The sequence below is a fragment of the Sturnus vulgaris genome, chromosome 4 (genome assembly GCF_052056855.1).
Source record: "Sturnus vulgaris isolate bStuVul1 chromosome 4, bStuVul1.hap1, whole genome shotgun sequence".
In the NCBI taxonomy this organism is placed as follows: Eukaryota; Metazoa; Chordata; class Aves; order Passeriformes; family Sturnidae; genus Sturnus; species Sturnus vulgaris.
In genome coordinates, this window is record NC_142246.1 from 70,022,397 (window position 1) to 70,041,102 (window position 18,706).

An 18,706-nucleotide genomic window follows, 5' to 3' on the forward strand; every position below is an offset into this window, starting at 1 on the left:
AGTTGCCATATGCAACAGAGGATATGTTTATATTTATGTTTTTGGAGGCTTGTAACTCAGCCAGAGGCAGATAAATTTTCCCAAGTTGTGTCACTGTCCCCCAAATATAAACATAACACTGTTTCAGGTCACTGCTCCAAAACGTGGAGGCTGTAGAGCTGTGACAGTTTTCCAGACCAACATTTAAGCCTGAAATCCTTTTTATTGTTGCCTCTTTTTATTTCATTGTGAGAGTCCACATTCTGGGCAGAAAGATGTGCTACCCAAACCAGCTCTGCTCACTACATGGCATGCATTCATTCATTCATTCATTCATTCATTGATTCATTCATTCATTTTTTCCTTCATTCTTTCCTTCATTCCCAGAGCGCAGTCTGCCCTATGCTGTGGAGGAGGAAATCTCTGTGGGTTTGGCTTTGGTGTCTGCTGTGACACAGCTTCCCAAAATGACCCCACAGCACACACAGCAGTGCCCCTCACCGGCCAGAGGTTATTAGTAGGCAGCACAGCATTTTACAGACTACCAGCATCTAAGTGACAGCTAAATGGGAACAAGCCTTGCCTGAGAGCATCACCAGCCCTTTGAGAAGGGCCTTCAGCAATCACACAAATCCTCCACAATCACCCAAGACAAAAGTTTAGCATATTTCCCTGCCCTTGTAAACAGCACACAGAGAGATGGGGAGCCAAGACAAGCACATCACATTTTCCACTCTGCTATGGAAAAAGCAGAAGGCGACTATGTAATTAGATGGTGTGATAATGCAGACACTAGGGCTGGCTACAGCAAGGTGGAAATTCTGGTATTTCATACCTTTCAAGAGCTCAGCTTGGCAACCTTATTAACATTCTTCGAATTTTTGAATTAATATAATTTCTCTCAATTAATTAAAATGAGGAAAGAGTGAAATATCCTTTCACAAGACGCTGACATGAATAATATTCAGGGAGCAGAATGGTGACCACTAATGTACTGATACTTATTATAACTGCCAGGCAGTAGCATCTGAGAAAGTTTCTCTTTCTACCTAGGACAGGAAATAATTGTCTGACATCCACTGTCAGAATCTAAGTAACAGCAATGAACTATAACAATAAGTGCTGCTGTGAGGTCTTGATTATATGGATTAGGAAAATACAAGCTTCAAAGTGACTCCTTTGCAATTCCCCTGCAGTGTTTCCTAACTCCATCTCTCCTCTCTCCTCCTGAGGCTCTCAGTCACAATCCTACACTCAAAAGATTCCCAGAGATGTGGGGGAACTGTCTGGGAAGTCTGGAAAACTTGCCTCCACCTCCTTTCACTCCTGGCAGCACAGGCCACCTGCAATTGTATGAAGGCTCACCCTGAAAGAGATCCTTCCCTGGCAACACTCCTCTGATTGGGAACTTGAAATTAAAAAGCCCCAGATTGCAAAATATCTGAAATATTCCCTTTTATAATTCCCACCAGCACTCCGAGAAAGCTCAAGGGATATTTGAGTTCAGCTTTAAACACCATTTGTGCACCAACTCCAGAAAGTTTTACCTCTGCTCCCGAGTACTTCTGTGTGTGCTCCACGAGCTCAGCCAAGCAGACTTCATCACTGACTGGCATGGACTGAAAATGAAGCTTGAAAATTTCCCTGCGAGTGGCTGCATCTGGCAGTGGCACGTAGATAATTCTGTCTATTCGCCCCGGCCTCAGCAAGGCCTGCAATGAAAGCATCACAACAGAAGTTACAGCACATCAGGGAAGTAAAAAAACACAACTCAAAAACAACCACCACCAAATAACCAGTAATTTCAGCAAAAGCAAGAACCAGCACAAGAAAAGACAGTAAGGCTATTCAGCTTGTGAAATACCAGTTTATGGAAAAAAGGAATCATAAAGGAACCACAGTCATCTTCCTAGAACAATACTTCTAGACTTGTTGCAAGGTGTGCTGGAATGTTAGGACTTGGCAGAAGGACAGGTGGCAATGGACATATCCCAAGTTCAGATCTTTCACCAAGACAATGAGTAGAGAAAAGAAGGGTTTTGTTGAAGTGAATCTTACACTGTGGATCCCTGTTGCTTTATCCCACATTATTAGAGCTACACTTGCTTACAGACAAGCACGTTACTCTGACAGGGCTTTTTATGCAAAATAAGGTAACAACAGAGAAGCCAGTGGTGCTCAGCCTCACGCACGTGTGTTTGGCCTTGCACTTTGGGTGTTCAGGGTTACTTAGATTACACTGGACATAGGAAGGTGGCAGAACAACGTAAGATGGGACAATGCCGACAAACAGCAGCATGGAGGGTTCAGACTGGATGAGAGCAAAAAATTTCTAGAAGAGAAGCACAGCCTCAGGGTAGGTAACTGGGGAGGCTGTGGAAATTCTGCCCTTGGGGGTTTTATGGCTCAGCAGAGGAAGCCAAGCTCTCCCTGATTTGGCCTGCTGAAAGCCCTGTGTGTACAGGAGGGGACTGCTGGGCCTCTGGAAGCTCCCTTCAAACAGCTTTCTGGACAGGGTCAAAAAGTAAACTTTATCTATATATAAAACAATTATATCCGATAGAGAAGAGAAGCCAAGCTCTTAAATTTATGAGAAGGGAGGAAGCTCATTTCCCTGTTTATAAAAAAATCTCCAAGATTTCTGAAAACCGTCTACAGTAAAAAAAGTAAAAATCCTCCCAGCCTTTCCTACTTGACATTTGGAAAAAACAAAAGCAAAATACAAAAATCCTGTGCACAGCAAATGCACATAAATAGTATTTAAACTATTTTTTAAAAAACTGAACAATGTTTATAAGATTCAGCATGTAACCTAAATTGTTTTTATGTTATGGTTCTCCCTTGGGTAGACTAGTTTGAGTTCCAGATGACTAGAGATATTGCATGGCTGTCCTGGGCTGTCAGCCAATAAGTCTTTTCCCAGCCTGATCATGTCAGTGAAAGTCATGCTGAAAAAATAGTAGGAAAGAGCTTTCCTTCCTGCACAGCATTGATCAAGTTAACACCCTTCCTAGAGTTTCTTTAAAAAGACTGTTGTGGTGCTTCAGAGTGGAAAAATGTATCCTGAATGTTAAGAGATGTCTTGTTATTTTTAAAACAGAACATGAAAATGCTCAGCAGAAAGCACAGGACCCTGTGGTACTGCATGGAGCTGTACAAGGATAGAGCAAGGCTGGGAAGACCACAGGTCCATACCCAGCCCAGCACCCTGTCCCTGCAGTGGCCAGTGCTGGATCCCTACAAAAGAGACAAGAAAGAAGCTGACCACTGATATTTGCTCAGCAGACTGTGCTGTTTTACACGGCACTCCTGATGAACCCACACAAGAACTCATCTCACTGACATGATCTCCACCACTGTATAATTCAATGTCTAAATTGTGTGTGTGTCAGGATGTTGCCATTTTTTGCCAACACACTTGAAAGAGAAATTTGCATGTTTCAAGACTAGGCTTGGAGGGAGAGGAATTAGACTGCAATTGAGTTCTGCATGCTCTTAAGGAAATGCCCATAGCTAAATCTATTATTTAGAAGAAATAAGAAATGTTCACGTGAGTACGGTGGTGCCTCTTTCAAACCAAGGCAGGTTTCATCAGGACACCCAGATAATTAGAACATTTTCTAGAGCCAGCTTAGCTTCCCACTGATGAATGACCAGGGATGTGGTGCAAGTAGGACAAGGAAAATGTTCAGTGCCAATCAGCTGGGAGCAAGTGCTCCATTGCCTGGCTGTCAGTTCCAAGACACAAAAAAGCACAATTGCAGATATAACACAGTTAACATTTTTCTGGTCAGTGACTAAAATCTGTGTTTCCTCCAGTTTGTCCCCAGTGCTTTGTGTTTTACATATGGTGGTAGTTGAAGGCCCAAGTTTTAAGCATGCTATCATTACTTTTTTGCTACAATCAGGCCCAGGGACCTTATCCAAGGCAACCAGATGTGCTGGGAACTGTACAAAAAAAGCACAAGTCAGTTGCAGCAGTGCATGCTGGCTATATCAACATAGACGAAAAGGAGAGAAAATATTCTATAACCTCAGCTTGAGACAAGAGTCAGACTCGACAAAAGCAGATTGAACTGAGTCTCCACCAGCCCTCCTGATGTGGTGACAACTCTGGGAGACTCTGGGCACAGCCTGACTGCTTCTGGCTCTGCTGCCATCACCTTGGCCCCTTGGCAAGCCACCAGTCTCCCCCTCTACATGCTCCTGAGGATCTAAAATCAGCAGGAGAGGGTGAGGAAGGGGCCTGCCTTGACCCATCCAGTGTTCCTGGAGGAAGAAGACCTGGTGAGGGGCCATGGGTGGGGCACAAAGCTGCTCTGCTGCTGGCTGCTCAGAATGCAACAGCAAGTCCAGGCCTCTCTCATTTGCAGGACATCACATAGTCCTCTCAGCTTTTGATCTCTGCACACTTCTCATAGGAGATGCTTTCCTTTCTGCCAAAATAATTCAAAACCAAGCTTCACGCAGAGGTTGGCAGTAGGGGAACAAGACATCCCTTGTGAGGTTTTTGGAGAGAAGTGAACTCTTCTGGGTTGCTAGGGAAGCCTGCTGAGGTAGATGATGTGGGCACCTGCAGCACTAGGCTAGGTGCACTGAGATGAGGTGTTGACCCATTGGCAAGGCACGAGGATGGAACCACGCTGTGGAGCTGGAGAAGGAGGGATTCAGCAGGAGCAGGAGGATGGATCCACGCTGTGGAGCTGGAGAAGGAGGGATTCAGCAGGAGCAGGCAGTGGCTGGGCTGAGCAGGAGCAGAGGCAGGAGGGGGAGGGTGAAGAGCAGAAGTGGGGCTGCAGGCCCGGGCAGATGCGGCTGCCGGGAGCATGAGCTGAACCGCTCCCGGCTGGGAGATGCAAACCCGATTTGGGGCCAGGAGCACACAGGAGGTGGGAAGTTGATGGGGCCAAAATTAATTGATGTGTGTGCAGAGCTACAGAACTCACTGATGTCGAGATGCATAATTTACATCGGCCAGGAAGGGCACAAAATTAAGTAATTGGGGTTTTGGTAGAAACCAGAATACTTCGAAAACAGAATACTTCGTACCACTGAGCAATTCTTCTGCAGCTTTATATGATTTTTTTGTTGTTGTTACCACAACAGTTATGAAAGGGGTCTGAATCCTCATGCATTGAAAGGTTATGAGTGGTACACAGATACAACGCTCCTCTGGGGAACTCTAGGAAAGTGGAATAATGGTCATGTAATACAGAGTATCATCAACAGCAAACTCACAGTTCTTAAAGGAGAAACTGCTCCTCTTTCATAAAGAAACTTTTCATTTTTTTGTAATTAAAGTGGAGTATTTCCTCAAAATATATCATTGGAAAAGATACCTAAGTCAAAAACGTGCATTTTGTGTGCAATTATGAAGACAATTATTTCAGGAAAGAAAATGTTAATAGGTAAAGCCTGGAAACATTTGTGGTTCCTGTTAAGAATGGACCAGATTTAGCCTTAGGGCTTTGCTAATTTTCCTCCTCCTCTTCCCCCCCCCCCTTTTTTTTTAAAGCATTTAGCTTTAGTTAGCTTTATCAAAGGATACTTGACCATTTCAAAAATCACATTGTCAAAGAATGCACATACAATTTTGTTATATGTCACATCATATAACAAAAACTCACACATGAACTGTGCAAGAGAGTAACCTAAATTTAGCAAAAATAAATACAGCTTAAAAACTCCCAAGCAGTAAGTGGCATACTGAGGTGAGTAAAAGAAAGCAAATCAGTTCAGGAGGTAGAGAAGCTCACCTGGACAGTGTTACTGCATGTTCTCTGCTGCAATCCACAAGTAGGAACAGATTTTTATACTATATTTGTTGCCTTGCAAGCAAATACATTGCTTTTAATGCAAAACCTAAAAAAAGCAACTAAAAGTTTAACTTTGCCTTTGGAGTCCATTGGGATCAGATTGCTGATGAAAAGGAGAGGACTGGGAATAGCTCCTTTGTAATTAAATCCTTCCAATGTAGATTAACAATTGTTACTTATGAACTGTGGTCATGGCTCCTACTTACATGGACTCCTCAATGCAAGAGATGTTCTAGATCTTGTAGTCTCATTGGGTAATGTAATTCTTTTTTTTTTCACTTTCACCATTACAGTATTTAAACATTTCTAAGTCATTTTAAAGAAACAGAATCTTCACATCACAAAATGGCCTGGGTTGAAAGCGACCTTAAAGACCATCTAGTCCTAACCCCCCTGCCATAGGCAACGACAACTTCCACTAGACCAGGCTGCTCCAAGCCCCATCGAGCCTGGCTTGGAACACTTCCAGGGATGGGGAATCCACAGCTTCTCTGGGAAGCCTGTGCCAGGGCCTCAGCACCCCATCCCAGCCTTCCTGCAGCCTGTGCAAGCAGTAGCTGTTTGTGAGATGCTTTCCACAGTTTTGCCCACATGTCAGGACAGATGTGTTGCAAGTGTGAGAAGTGTTAAGGCCTTCTTGTGCCATCATTTATCTCTGGCAGGAGTGAAGGCAGCTCCCATCAAGGAGCTTCTCCTACGCTTTTGAGACTCACCTCAGTGCCTGATGTTTTCGTTCTCACTCTGTGCCAGAGCAGGTCATGCTCCCAGCCCAAGAGATCAGGAAGCGCCTGGCATTTTAGGATCTTTGATAGTTTCAAGTACAGGAAGCTCATCCATCCTGTTTGCTAGAGAGATTAGTGGAGGCTTTTTGGCAACCATGGGTTAATTACCAAAATTAACAGAAGGTGCTGAGGGGAAAAGACACATTGGAGTACTACTATTAAGGACTTAAAAACCATAGTGCAGTGGAGAGCTAAATTTTCTTCTCCTACAAGGTTTTTGCTCCTGCTCCATCTGGCACGAGCTGCTTCGGGAGGGAACCCTGAATTCCTCTGTTCCAGGTGACACGCTTATTCACTGTGTCACAAGGCTGCAGTCTTGTAATTACAGGCTCCCGAGTCAAGCGATACTGCTTTGTTCCTGCCAAGAGCCCCTTTCCTCACACTCTTCCACCTCCCCACCTTCTTCCTTCTGTGCCAACGCCTGTCACCACTGTCAGCACATGCCAACATCTCTAACCAGTTCCCCTCTTTGATGACTTTTTTTTGCTGGTCACCACCCTTGTATGTCTCCCAAGATCTATGCAGATTACTCTCTGCTGTCATTACACAACATCTACGACTCCTCTCTGGGTGGAGCACTTTGGTTCCATAACCTACCGTGCATCCACTTCATAAAATGCATTTGCTAACAGAATTTTATCAAATATCATTAGAAACCAGCTCCTAGAAAATGTTGAAGTCCCCTATGCAAAGGCTTCGCTTTCCACACAGATTTATAAAAGCCAGGCTGCACAGCCCTTCTGGTGTCAGTCTTGCTCAAGACCTGGAGCATTGTGCAAGTTGACAAGAAAGGACATGATAGTTTGACAGCAGGTGTTCAGCAGCAACGCGCTACCGAGTGGCAGCAGCGCAGCAGAACCCTCTGTCAGGCATTCAGCAGGAACACGAATTAAAGGCAGGGAGCAAACATGTGCTCTGATACACTGGCAAACAGCAAACCAACTCCAACTGGGAGACAGCTGAGATGATCCCAGTCCAAAGCAAGATGGAGCATACAGAGAGTGAACCATCCCCAAAATAAGAATATTATCTGTCCCTCAGATGCCCCTGCCTGTGTAGTTACTCCCTCTGCTTATCCTCCAGGTATACATCTTTAGTTAATCTTTTCCCTTCAACCACTAATTCATACCAGCTTCCAGTTTGTCACATCAACAGTGGGAAACTTGTCCGTGTAATGCCATGTGTCCTCTGGAACTGCTCTCTTTGCCAGCTACCCACAGGAACTAAGACCTTCAGTCACCACTACAGATCAGTCTCTTAGCTATTACAGCAAAACAGTTTACCCTACAGTGTGCAGGGAAATAGTCAATTCATCCTCCCTTACAAAATTGAACTTGGGGAAAGAACTGCCTTGAATCTATTGAAACCACTGTCATCACCTGCTGGAATGACACGCCCTGCATGTTTCACAGCAACCAGTCACTTGCACTAAGGGTGGTGATTTAAAACAGATACGAGTGTAATTTCAATAACTACAAATAGGCAGTGCTTGAAGTGCTTCATAAAAGCAAAAATTTCCAGGGTTGATGTGAAAGTGTATCAAGCCCCAAAAACCTCTAAGGAAGGCCAGGCTTGGCTTTCCAAACCTGCACAAAGCTGGATGCCACAAAACATTCTCCTCTTTTTAATCAGACTAACAGCAGTGCCCTGACCACATCACCATCCTGCCACTGGCAGAATTTGATTGATACAGCCAATTCATGGGGAATCGTGGAGAAAGGAGACTTGAGGAGACTTGTTCTGTTGCAATGAGACCGTGCAAACACAACTGTGAGGAACAATGTGCTCCTTGGCCCATGCAGACAATACCAGGGCACGGTTTTATGTAGTTTTGTTCAGATAGGATTAAAATATCTCAAGAAACCGAGTTTCAACCACTTCTCTTGGCAGAAACATCTGCAGGCAGATACTCTGCAGCTGCAGAACCAGTATCTCCGTGCTTTTTTACTCCATCTGATATTTCAAACAGTTAAATTGGCCAGTTGGCACAAATCACTGCAGTGCTCATTGGGAGCCAGGCTTTGCCCGGGCCTCCATCTATAAAAGTCTAAACCTGTCAGAAACACGGCCCATTTTCAATGCAGTAAAAGCAGTGCAAACCCAAGCAATCATGCTGATACAATTCCAGTTTGGCACCACAGAAATTCAGCTCCAAATTATGTGTGTTCAAACCCACTGAGGCACTGCCAGGGAACGGGGTCTCAATCCCCCCTGCTTTGTCAATATGGCCTCAGAAAAGCAATTTATTCTTTGCAATCTGCCTGGACTTTCAGGACACTCAAGTGCATGTTTTAAAGCCACAAACTTCCTTTGCAAAGGGGGTGTCAGACACAAGGTTTTGTCCTCTCCCTATGTCCAGTCTGAGCAGTCTTACCACAATGGCACAGAGGATGTCCCAGTTTTCAGCTGTTTTCCTGCAATTTTAGCAAGGAGCAGGAGTGATCTAGTCCTTTGACACTTGTGGGGTCTCACAGTGAGGTTTTAGTGTGGAGAAGACACTGGAAGATGCCCACTCCATGCAGCCTTTTCTTTCCTATTTCTAATAAAATGATTTTCAGTAAAGTTAAAATTAAGTGAAAGGGAAAAAAAAGAAATCTATCATCAGCTAATAAACAACATAACACACCCTCTTCAGTGTATGTTTACATAAGAGAGTCCTCCATGCTCCTGTCTAAGAGGTGCAAAACCTCAGGAATGTCAGCTCTTTTTTTTCTTTCTTTCCCTCTTTTTTTTTGGGGGGGGGTGGGGGAGGAGGCAGAGTGGGGGTTTAATGAAAGAACCCCTTTAGAAAAAGATAACAATTACATGTAATGGAACCTGGAACCAGACTCTTTTGGCAATTAATCACCCAGGAGCCGTTGCAATCCTGCAGGCTGTTTCTGACAGATTTTGAGAGCTTTACAGGAATCACTGGGATAAGATGTGCCTGGGCTGGCTTCTGACAGGGACCAATCATGTACAAAGTACATTGCTGGTTCTGAGTTTTGTACTTTTTTTTCATTTGTATATTCATACACACACACACACATACATATACACACACACATCCACACAGATGTGTGCACCCATATGTACATTTCCACAGGAGTCTTTCTTTACATACATAGAACAACTGCAGAACTCATTTGTTGGCCCAGAGGCAAAAAAGAAAGAAAAAAAAAAAAAAGAAAGAAAAAAAGCCTTTTCTTCCTCTCAGCAAAGTAGAGCTATCCATCACTTAACAGAGATACTTCCTGTTTTCAAGCAGTTGGGAAGGCATGACTTCCAACCCAAATACTTGGCTTGGCAAACCATTCCTGTGTTGACAGATGCTTTTATAACCACTTCATTCCACCTGAAGTTTCAGTATAAAAAGAGGTGGTTTTCGTTGTTGGGGTTTTTGCCTTCTTTTTTTTTTCTTTTTTCTAAGAGAGGAGAAAGGGAAAGCAGAAAGGAGAGGAAAGAGAAGGAAAAGGAAGGAAAATACCACAATTATAACAGCTGGATGACAGAGGTTAGCATAGCTCTGACAGATGTTACCATGTAACCTCAAAATGACATGTTAGAGAAAAAACAAACCACCGAACCTGTTCCTTGTAGGAAAGAGAATTTTGAACTCCTGCCAAAACAGCACAATCCTCCTCAGAAGCTTTTGAACACTGCAACAATGATCTGCCACATAATACATTATTTTCCATACATAAGCTTTACCTTCATATTACCAGTGCTCTGACTGATTAAATTACCAGCATGGGATGAAATGTTTTTCTGAGAGACAACTTAGCCTCAAATGACAAAAACCGACAGCAGGTCAGTTCCATCAGGATCTGCCTTGTAATAGCTTTTCATCTACTTTCTGTTTTCCTAGGATTCATCCACAGGACATGCTCTGAACACTTCTCGAGGCCACATACTTCAGTGTGTGACAAGGAGAAGTGAAACTGTGCTGCAGACAAGACGTATTTCTCAAGCTGCATGATCCATTTTATATAACCTTTTGTCATACCAGTTTCTGTATTCCTTACACCTGGTTACTTCAGTGACTACCCTACCACAAAATTCTTCATGACTTTTCCTGGCTTGTGACCAAATTTTACAGACCTGTCTGACAAACTACAGATAAACAAAGTGCAAAAAAAAAAATCTGCCTGGAACAAACGAGATATATGAAAGCAGCTGCTTCTAAAGAAAGAAATCAGGAGAGAGGTAGGCAACATCAAGGAAACAATTCAGAAATGGTTTCAAAAGGAAATCAATGACTTTCCGTCATTACTGCTAGTGCTGCAGCTGAAAAAAAAATTGCTGGTTTTCATTATTTGAAAGATCTTATTTTACTACTGTGGTTCTGGAAGACCATTTTAAGCATTAAAGTAGATACCAGCCACAATAACTGCAAGCTAAAGGAAAAGTCATTCAACTCAGAGAATAAAGCCACAATACAATAAATATCACTCATTTGTACTTGAAATTGGAAACTAAGGTGATTTTGCCTTTTACAAACCCATCTGGAGGCTTATATTCCAAACAACACAGAGTGAAAAAACAAATCCTGGTTTAAACCCCTCTCTTTGAGAGACACAGACCTCCTGCCCTTTCACAGCTAACACATACTGGGTACAATGCAGGTGCTGAGCCCATTTGAGACCAGCTAAGGCAAACTTGGGAACACCTGGCACTCTTGGGGAGAGGTCCAAGGGATCTTTCTCCCTGCCAAGGGCAAAGCTGGTGGCCAGGCAGGAGCCTGCTGAGCAGAACAAACAGCACAGGATGCCTCTGTTCACAGGATGCCAACCATGCTTTTGATGAAAGAAACAGCCAGAAGAAACACTATGGGTTTTAACTCACTACCTGGTAGTGGAAGAATGGCAGAATGGTTGGGTCAGGAAGGACCTTAAAGATCATCTCATTGCAACTCCTCTGCTACGGGTCAATGCCTGAACCCAATGAAGCCCTTTCCTCCTTTCAAAAGGTGCATTTTTAACCCATGTTTAAGTTATAAATTGAGGAGAAAAAGAGAAGCAGGTGGGTAAGAAGCCTCTAACCAGCACCTGCAAAGTGATGCTCACTCAGCAAAGCACTTTTTGACATAGAACAACCAGCAGCAGACATGCAGTGTGAGTCTTTAGGCAGTTAAAGAACCTTCTAGGGTCCAGATGAGCAAAAAGACTTTGGGAACAGCCAGATGTGGTCACTGAAGCTGCTGCTGGTGCCACAGAGCAGGTGACACTGTTCCAGTGACTGAGAAAGAGTGGGTAACACTGAAGAACTGCATGCCTGACTCCAGAATCCCAGATAGCTGCATGCCAGGATATTAATGCAGTCAAGACACGGCTAATTAAGAACAGCAGTGCACTGGCTGGGTCAGAAGCCAAGACACTCTGCCTGGAGAAAAGGCCCCACAGACATGCCTCCTCTTATTAGTGCAAGCAGACACTCACTGACTTCCTCCACCCGGATGCAGGAAGACAACCTGGTGGTTTTCTCCCTCATACCGGCAGAAACCACTTTGTGTGTTGATCTTAGAGTCTTGTGGGTGGTGCAGAGTTTACATAAATTACAGAGCTCACTGCAGCTGCCAGTTGCAAGCGACAGAGAGAGATGGAACTCTGGGGTTAAAACACATCCTTTCTGCTCATCAGGACTGCAGTGGTGCTGATAAAAGTCCTGAAATCATTCTGCAGGTCTGCCAGGCGTTTATAGCCCCTAACAGAAGTGAAATATCAGAGGAAAACATTTGGTGCCACTGAACTCACATTTTTTCCCATGCTGCCAAGAGTTCCCTCAAACAAATGCAGGACCCTGCTGATTGTTGTCCATCTGGCTTTCTCCTTGACTGTCTCCCACTTTGTGAAGCTACCTGTGATGTTTCTGGCTCTAAGCACTTTCCAATGGAGGAATTATTTTGGTCAGCCCCTTTAACATGTTCTACAGTCAGCCTGAAGGCATTCCTGCCATGGCAGACAGTCTGGCATCAGATCTGGCTTCATTCTTACCACATATCCTAGATATTTCCATCTTCATTTCTGGATAATTTAGGAGATTAAGTCTTGTTCAACTCCCTGACGAATCTCAGTATTTGTTATAAATTCATTCCATTTAATACCTACTATTTCCCCAAGGCATTTAATTTCAAAAGCTTTTAGACGTCTGTCTGTACCTTTGGTGGATTTCCAGCTTTCACATCCAACTGTTAAGGTGGAAACAGAATTTCAGTGGAAGATTCCTACATCGGTTTTAAATTGTGGATTATCAACACCTACATCTTCTTCATGCTGGCCAAATGCAGCTGCTGCCTCGCTGATGTACTGCACTATTTCCTTCTGGACATCCTGTTCATCCCCATATTATTGCCATGAAAAAGTGAAGATGCCCGGTTTGCATTTTGCTTATTTTTGCATTGCATTATCAAGGCTGAAAATTACTGTGGTTCTCATTAAGTCTATTTGATTTTTAACTTACATCCTCTTTTTTCTTTTCTTTCCCCCCCCTTTCTTTTGCCCATGAGTGTCTGCTGGAAAACAACCCAGCTGTGGGGGTTTTTTTAAGTAACAATATATGGTTGTACCTGAGTTATCTTTTTTATCTCCTATTTAAATGAACAGTGGCTCCAAGCAGCAGGGGTGAAAGACTGAACCCCTCCACTTGTCTGCATGAATGAGTATTCATCCAGTCAAGCTGTACTTCAATCAACAAAGCTGCACCTTGACCTAAAGCCTCAATGAACTTCTCTTAACATACCCTGTCATTTCAAGATGCTACAGTACCAGTCCTGATGGACAGATTCAAATATCTCTAAATTCTGTGAGTACAATCTAGATTATAAAACACTGGGGGAGGTGTTTCAGATATGGGTTTAGTTGAGTTATGGTCAGGATTAAATTTGGTCAGCATATGACCTTCTGTTCTACTGAACTTCAACTCATTCCTTTATCCTGCCTGAAACACCACAGGAGAAAACTTTCCCAGCAACAAAAAAAAAAAAAAAAAAGCACAGAATCATATTAATTAATATAGAAGTTCAGGCCAACTTTAATTTCTGCTCTTATTTTTTTCCCTCCTGAATTTCCCTTTTCTAACGACTCCACAGTAAAATTCAGTTACCTTTAACCATTTTTTTTGCAATTTTCAAGATCCATATTTATTGACAATTCTCCCTTTGTGTTGCTTTTCCCTCTCTGCAGCGAGCTTTATGATGATCTACTTACAAAGTATTTATTTGCTAAGATTTAGAGATCATTGCTCTACTCAGCTTTCAATATTATCATTGCTTATTTCCTCAATTTCTTGTTAAAACTATTTCGCTAATTTCCTTAGGAATTCTCCTGAGGTGTAAGCTATGCTGGTAAAGTGTTTTCCTATCACCTTTTTAACACTTGTTCATGCTCCTTTGATACAGTCAGTAATGCATCTCATTTCAGATTGCATTTACTTGTAGTGTAATTCACAGAACCTGGGTTTTCCACCTGAAAGAGTCTGTTTGAATAGTTAATTAGCATAATTTCAATAACTTTTACATATATAAACCGACTATGATTTATTAATACTTGGCTGTCTGGAAAGCTGCATCCATGTGCCAGCTATGAAGCTGTCGGGCAGAAAGGACCAAAAGAAGCCACGTTGAGCTCCTGAATTTTTTCCATCAGCCAAGCTTTCTTGTGAAGTGTTGAGGGAGGTTTGGCCCCCTTCAGTTTTCAGGTGTCCAAATAGGTGTGAGCTTCCTAACTGAACAAGCTTCTTCTCCTTATGGAATGCAGATTTTGGAAACCACAAGCAATTTCAAAGCATAAATAAGTTCTTGCCATAACCCGAGCTGTACATTTTGTCAGCTAATGGAGTAAACAGCTTGTTACATTCCCATCCTGTTGCCAGCGTCACAGAATCCCCCTCTTTCTTCAGCACGTGGCAACTGCCATGTATTAGATAAAATACTCAAGAAACGTTGTGTTTTTCCTACCAAACTCCATTGGTGAGTGATTACTCACTTGCAACGGGGAAACGGGGAAGCATCTTCAGTGTTCATGCTCCGGTCTTGCCGGAATTTAGCAGCGTTTGATCCTCAAAGCTTAAGTGACTTGCTCGGGAGTCACTTTGAACCACCAGCTTTATCTTGGGCTCTAATCACTGTTCAGAGGAAGATTCAAACCGTAGTCAAGTTAACATAACTATCTGATTACTCCTCCTGCCGTACCATTTAAGAGAGACAATAGCCCAGTTCAGGATGACGCTCAGGAATGGTGTGCCCAGAGCCTGATGGTGCCCAAGGGCGATGTGGCTTTTAAGGAGACACCCACCTCGATTTCCTATTGATCTGGAACTTCCCGAAGCATTTGCAAATTGCAGGAACCGCACTGAGACATTTAAAATTTAAATTACTCTAACTTACTTCACAGGGCAATCGGTACTCAAAGCTGCCCTCTAACCAAGAGGAAATACGAATTTCTCTTTGAATAGAGACAACTCTTGCGCTCTAGGGTTAGAATTTATCAAAGGAATTTAAAGAAAAAAATTCCTACTTCACGTAGCTACATTTCTAACACAAGAGCTTCACAACTACCGACATTTCCTCCCACATATTATTTAGCTTTCAAAATTATATTTATTCCTCAAGTTTCTGAATTCATAAAGCCATTATTTGGGTGAAGGCCAGAATATGCAGGAGGAGACAGAGAATCTCATTTTCCTCAAGATGCTCTGATGGAAAAATCAGAGTTTTAGATTCTTTCTGGAGATGCAAAGATATAATCTTTTTGTACCAATAGCACATGCAATAGCAAGAAACTATTCTATGGGAAACCTGTGCCAGGAAATTCGGCTCCTCTCATGATGAGCACCATCAAAATGGTCATAAACGGTGCTGACAAAGAATCAAATCCCATTTTAAACACAAAAATGAAGACAATTAAAATATAAGTAGAAATAACTTGCTCCCTGGACAGAGCTGGGGATTATGACTGTCAGATTTTGATGAAACTATGACTTTTCATCTGCTTAAGGCAAATTAAAATTCAGTTAATGCACAATTCAAATCCCCTATTTGCAAACACACTTACCATCTCTTTTTCACAGGCTGATATTTCAAAACCAGCACTTGTATAACAGAGAACACACTTGAAAAGCTCAGAAACCTTGCATTCTTGAACTGCAACTTCAGAACTGCATGTATTCAAAGGTAAGTGAATTTAAAAAATGCCAGACCACAATAATCTACACAGACAGGTGTTGGGGTCTGTGCTGGAGACTCCCTCCAGCACAGTCTCCAACAGCAGCACTCAGAATCTCTGCAGGTTTTACACTCACTTCTGGTACACCTGCACACAGCCCAACATGAGTGTTCCATAACTCACAGGGTTTCAAAATTCCTGGTAGATTTATTAACCAATGTGACAGCTTTTGGCCCCTCTGAGAGCGCAAACATCCACAGACAAAAATTTCAGGGGGGCTGTGAGGATGGAAATAAATCTCCCAATTAACACTGCTTTTTCATCCCACTCTGCTCATAGGAAAAATCCTCCCAGTGCTTGCACATAATGTAGAGTTGCACAGTCCTTGATATTTTATTTCCTTATGTCAATGCAGTCCTAGGATGGACAAAAGCCAGTTTGGCCACAGCTGTGCATAAGTGCAGGGCTCTGCTGGGCAAGCATCACTGGTCCTCTGCCTGCCAAAAATGCCAAGCACTGACAAGGAAACACTCTATCTGCAGAAATTCAGAGAGCTCTGAGTTTTCTCAAGCACCAGGCTTCACCTGCCTACAAATTGCTGGAATTTCACCATGAAGTGTCCATTTCCCTCCTCTCAGTTCTGCATTCACAAACCAGCTCATCAGCCAGGCTGACAGCAACAAGCCACATCCCTGTCTTCCCTGTGAGACAGAAAAGTGACTGGAGGAGAGCAAAGATAAAAGAAAAAAAAATTCCCATCACCTTTGCAATAATCACTGCAAAACTGTGTTGAATTTATCAAAATGAAAGATAATTTCTCACCCGTTTTTTAATTACAACTTGGCAAGCCTGGAATAAAATAAAAATGCCTTCTAAATTTCAATTCATTACTGTATACTAATGAATGCTAAATTATGATAATGCAGCTGATGTTATTGATACGCTGCAAGCTATATCAGAGACAGTTCCTTTAACTTCCTATATGTATTTGCTTTTAAATTAAGTCAGACTTTTTTCAATTACGTATTTCCTGCTTGTTTTCTCTCCAAGTTTTCTTTCTTATTAATTTCAGTGAAGCAGCTGTAAGAAGTAACAATTACAGCAAAAATGTTTAATTACCCAACTAGCTTTTAAACAATACCTGTGGGCACATACACTCCTTACGAGAAGTTACTTAAAAGTAAACCCACATGAATTATTGTTAAATAATGGTAGGATTATCAAAGAAAATTATTCTTTGTGAGTCATTTTACATTAATTACAATGTATTATTTGCAGGGCAATGTACATGCAGTTCATTCTGCAGTGTTCCTAGGGGAGTTTAATGAGGAGTTAGTCCCATCAGGAAGCAGAGGCAGGAACTGGACTGACAAGGCCCTCAGACAGAATCTGCCTGCAAATCACCCACTAACACCAGAGTCTGCAGCAAACTTGGCAGGAATGGACAGGAGCAATGAAACCAATGAAAATCAGTTAAAACAAGCTACAAACAGCTGTAAAATATTTAGAGAAAACCATGGAATTGAAGACGTGATCAGATTTCCAAACCTTATTTTCTAACACTCTTAAAATACCTACAGTGCTTTTGAAAAATCTCTACAAATGAGTCTGAATTAACAGCGTGCTCTAAAAACCTGACAATTAACTCAGAAAACAACTATTCAAATACCATTTAGAATGATGAGAGACTATCACTCAGGTGGCATTTATAAATGTATAAAATAGAAAAGTAGCTGTTAATGTCTATAATTTTCATTCTTCTAACAGGAAACTGCATCATACATGGGGCTTTTTATTGTGGAAGACAATCTCTTCTACAGCAGCAATCATTTTAATGAGATTTAATAATACACATAGTTTACATATCACACCTACTGTGTTTTTATGCATCAAGCTCAGCTAGAGTGCTCAGAGTCAGTTCTATGAAACAGACTAGAAATAACTTTTTTTTTGAGAGCTTGGATTATTATTCTCAGTACCCTCCCATTAGCTTTCCAAATTCTTCACCGATGAGCCCAGCAAAGGGAGAATCATTTTAACAATGCACACTTACATTTATTAAGACATTAGAGCCCCAGTTTGCTGCTGTAAACCTCTGCAGCTCCTCTGTCCTGGCACTCTGTTAATATTTACAGAGCCAGAGGTTGATCCCAGAAATGAAACAGTGGCCTTCTCATCATATGAATCAGCAAGTTTATATAACCTCCAAATCCTAAAACTCGGGTGGTTGAATCTTACTCATTATCCCATCACTGAGTCCTCCTGGCCAACAGGGAATTCCAGACTTTGGAAATTATCTCTAACTCACTGTGATCAACACCCAAGGATTACAGATGGCTCCACCCTGCTCCAGGGAATTAAAGCCCAGGTTAAAGAGATTCCTTACTGAGGAATTGCAGCTAAAAACTAAACCAGCACTAATTGTTTCTAGCACAGAGGAAAAGCACCTGGAGCTGGAGCCAGACCACAGAGGAAGGAATGAGAGGAAAGTGGGAGAAACAGAGAGGGAAGAAGATAATAGAAAAAGTCAGAAAGAAGAGAGTATTTTCCATTAAGATAAGCCAAGACAGCCAAAGGTGTCAATAGGATTCACACACAAAAGCAGCTCTTGGAAGGATCTGCCCCAATCAGCACTGCAGCTTGACAGTGAATTGGAATGAACCCCAGCAGCTAGAGCTGCTCAGGTTATGCATCCCTTCATTTTCTGGGAAAAACTTCAGGCTAAAAACTTTTGGGTCAGAAAAGCAAGTTAAAGACTCAGAAATGGTCATGTAGTGTCTCCCTGGAGCTCTGCCTGGATGCCATAAACTTTGGTGGAAACATGTTCTGCAAGCACAGCAAGAGCATTTCCAAACCAAAGCACGTCCTTCCATGACCAGGGGTCTCTTGTAAAAACCCCAACTGGTTACCAAAGAAAACACGAATTTCTGTTAAAATAAACCAATTATTCATAGAAAAGCTGATTTTTTTTTTAAACTACAGAAGCATC

The 18,706-nt window shown here is 42.4% G+C and overlaps 1 protein-coding gene across 4 annotated transcripts in view; it reads right to left on the reverse strand.

Moving 5' to 3' along the window:
- Positions 1 to 18,706, reverse strand: part of AFG2A (AAA ATPase AFG2A) — a 157,348-nt gene that overhangs the window by 31,330 nt on the left and 107,312 nt on the right. For all 4 annotated transcript variants that reach the window (XR_015803441.1, XR_015803442.1, XM_088164178.1 and 1 more), the window contains one exon: positions 1,527 to 1,691. Coding sequence is in view for 2 of the 4 variants with exons in the window: in XM_088164178.1 (XP_088020304.1) it covers positions 1,527 to 1,691 (165 nt within the window). In the remaining 2 variants the exon portion in view is untranslated. The remainder of the gene's footprint in view (positions 1 to 1,526; positions 1,692 to 18,706) is intronic.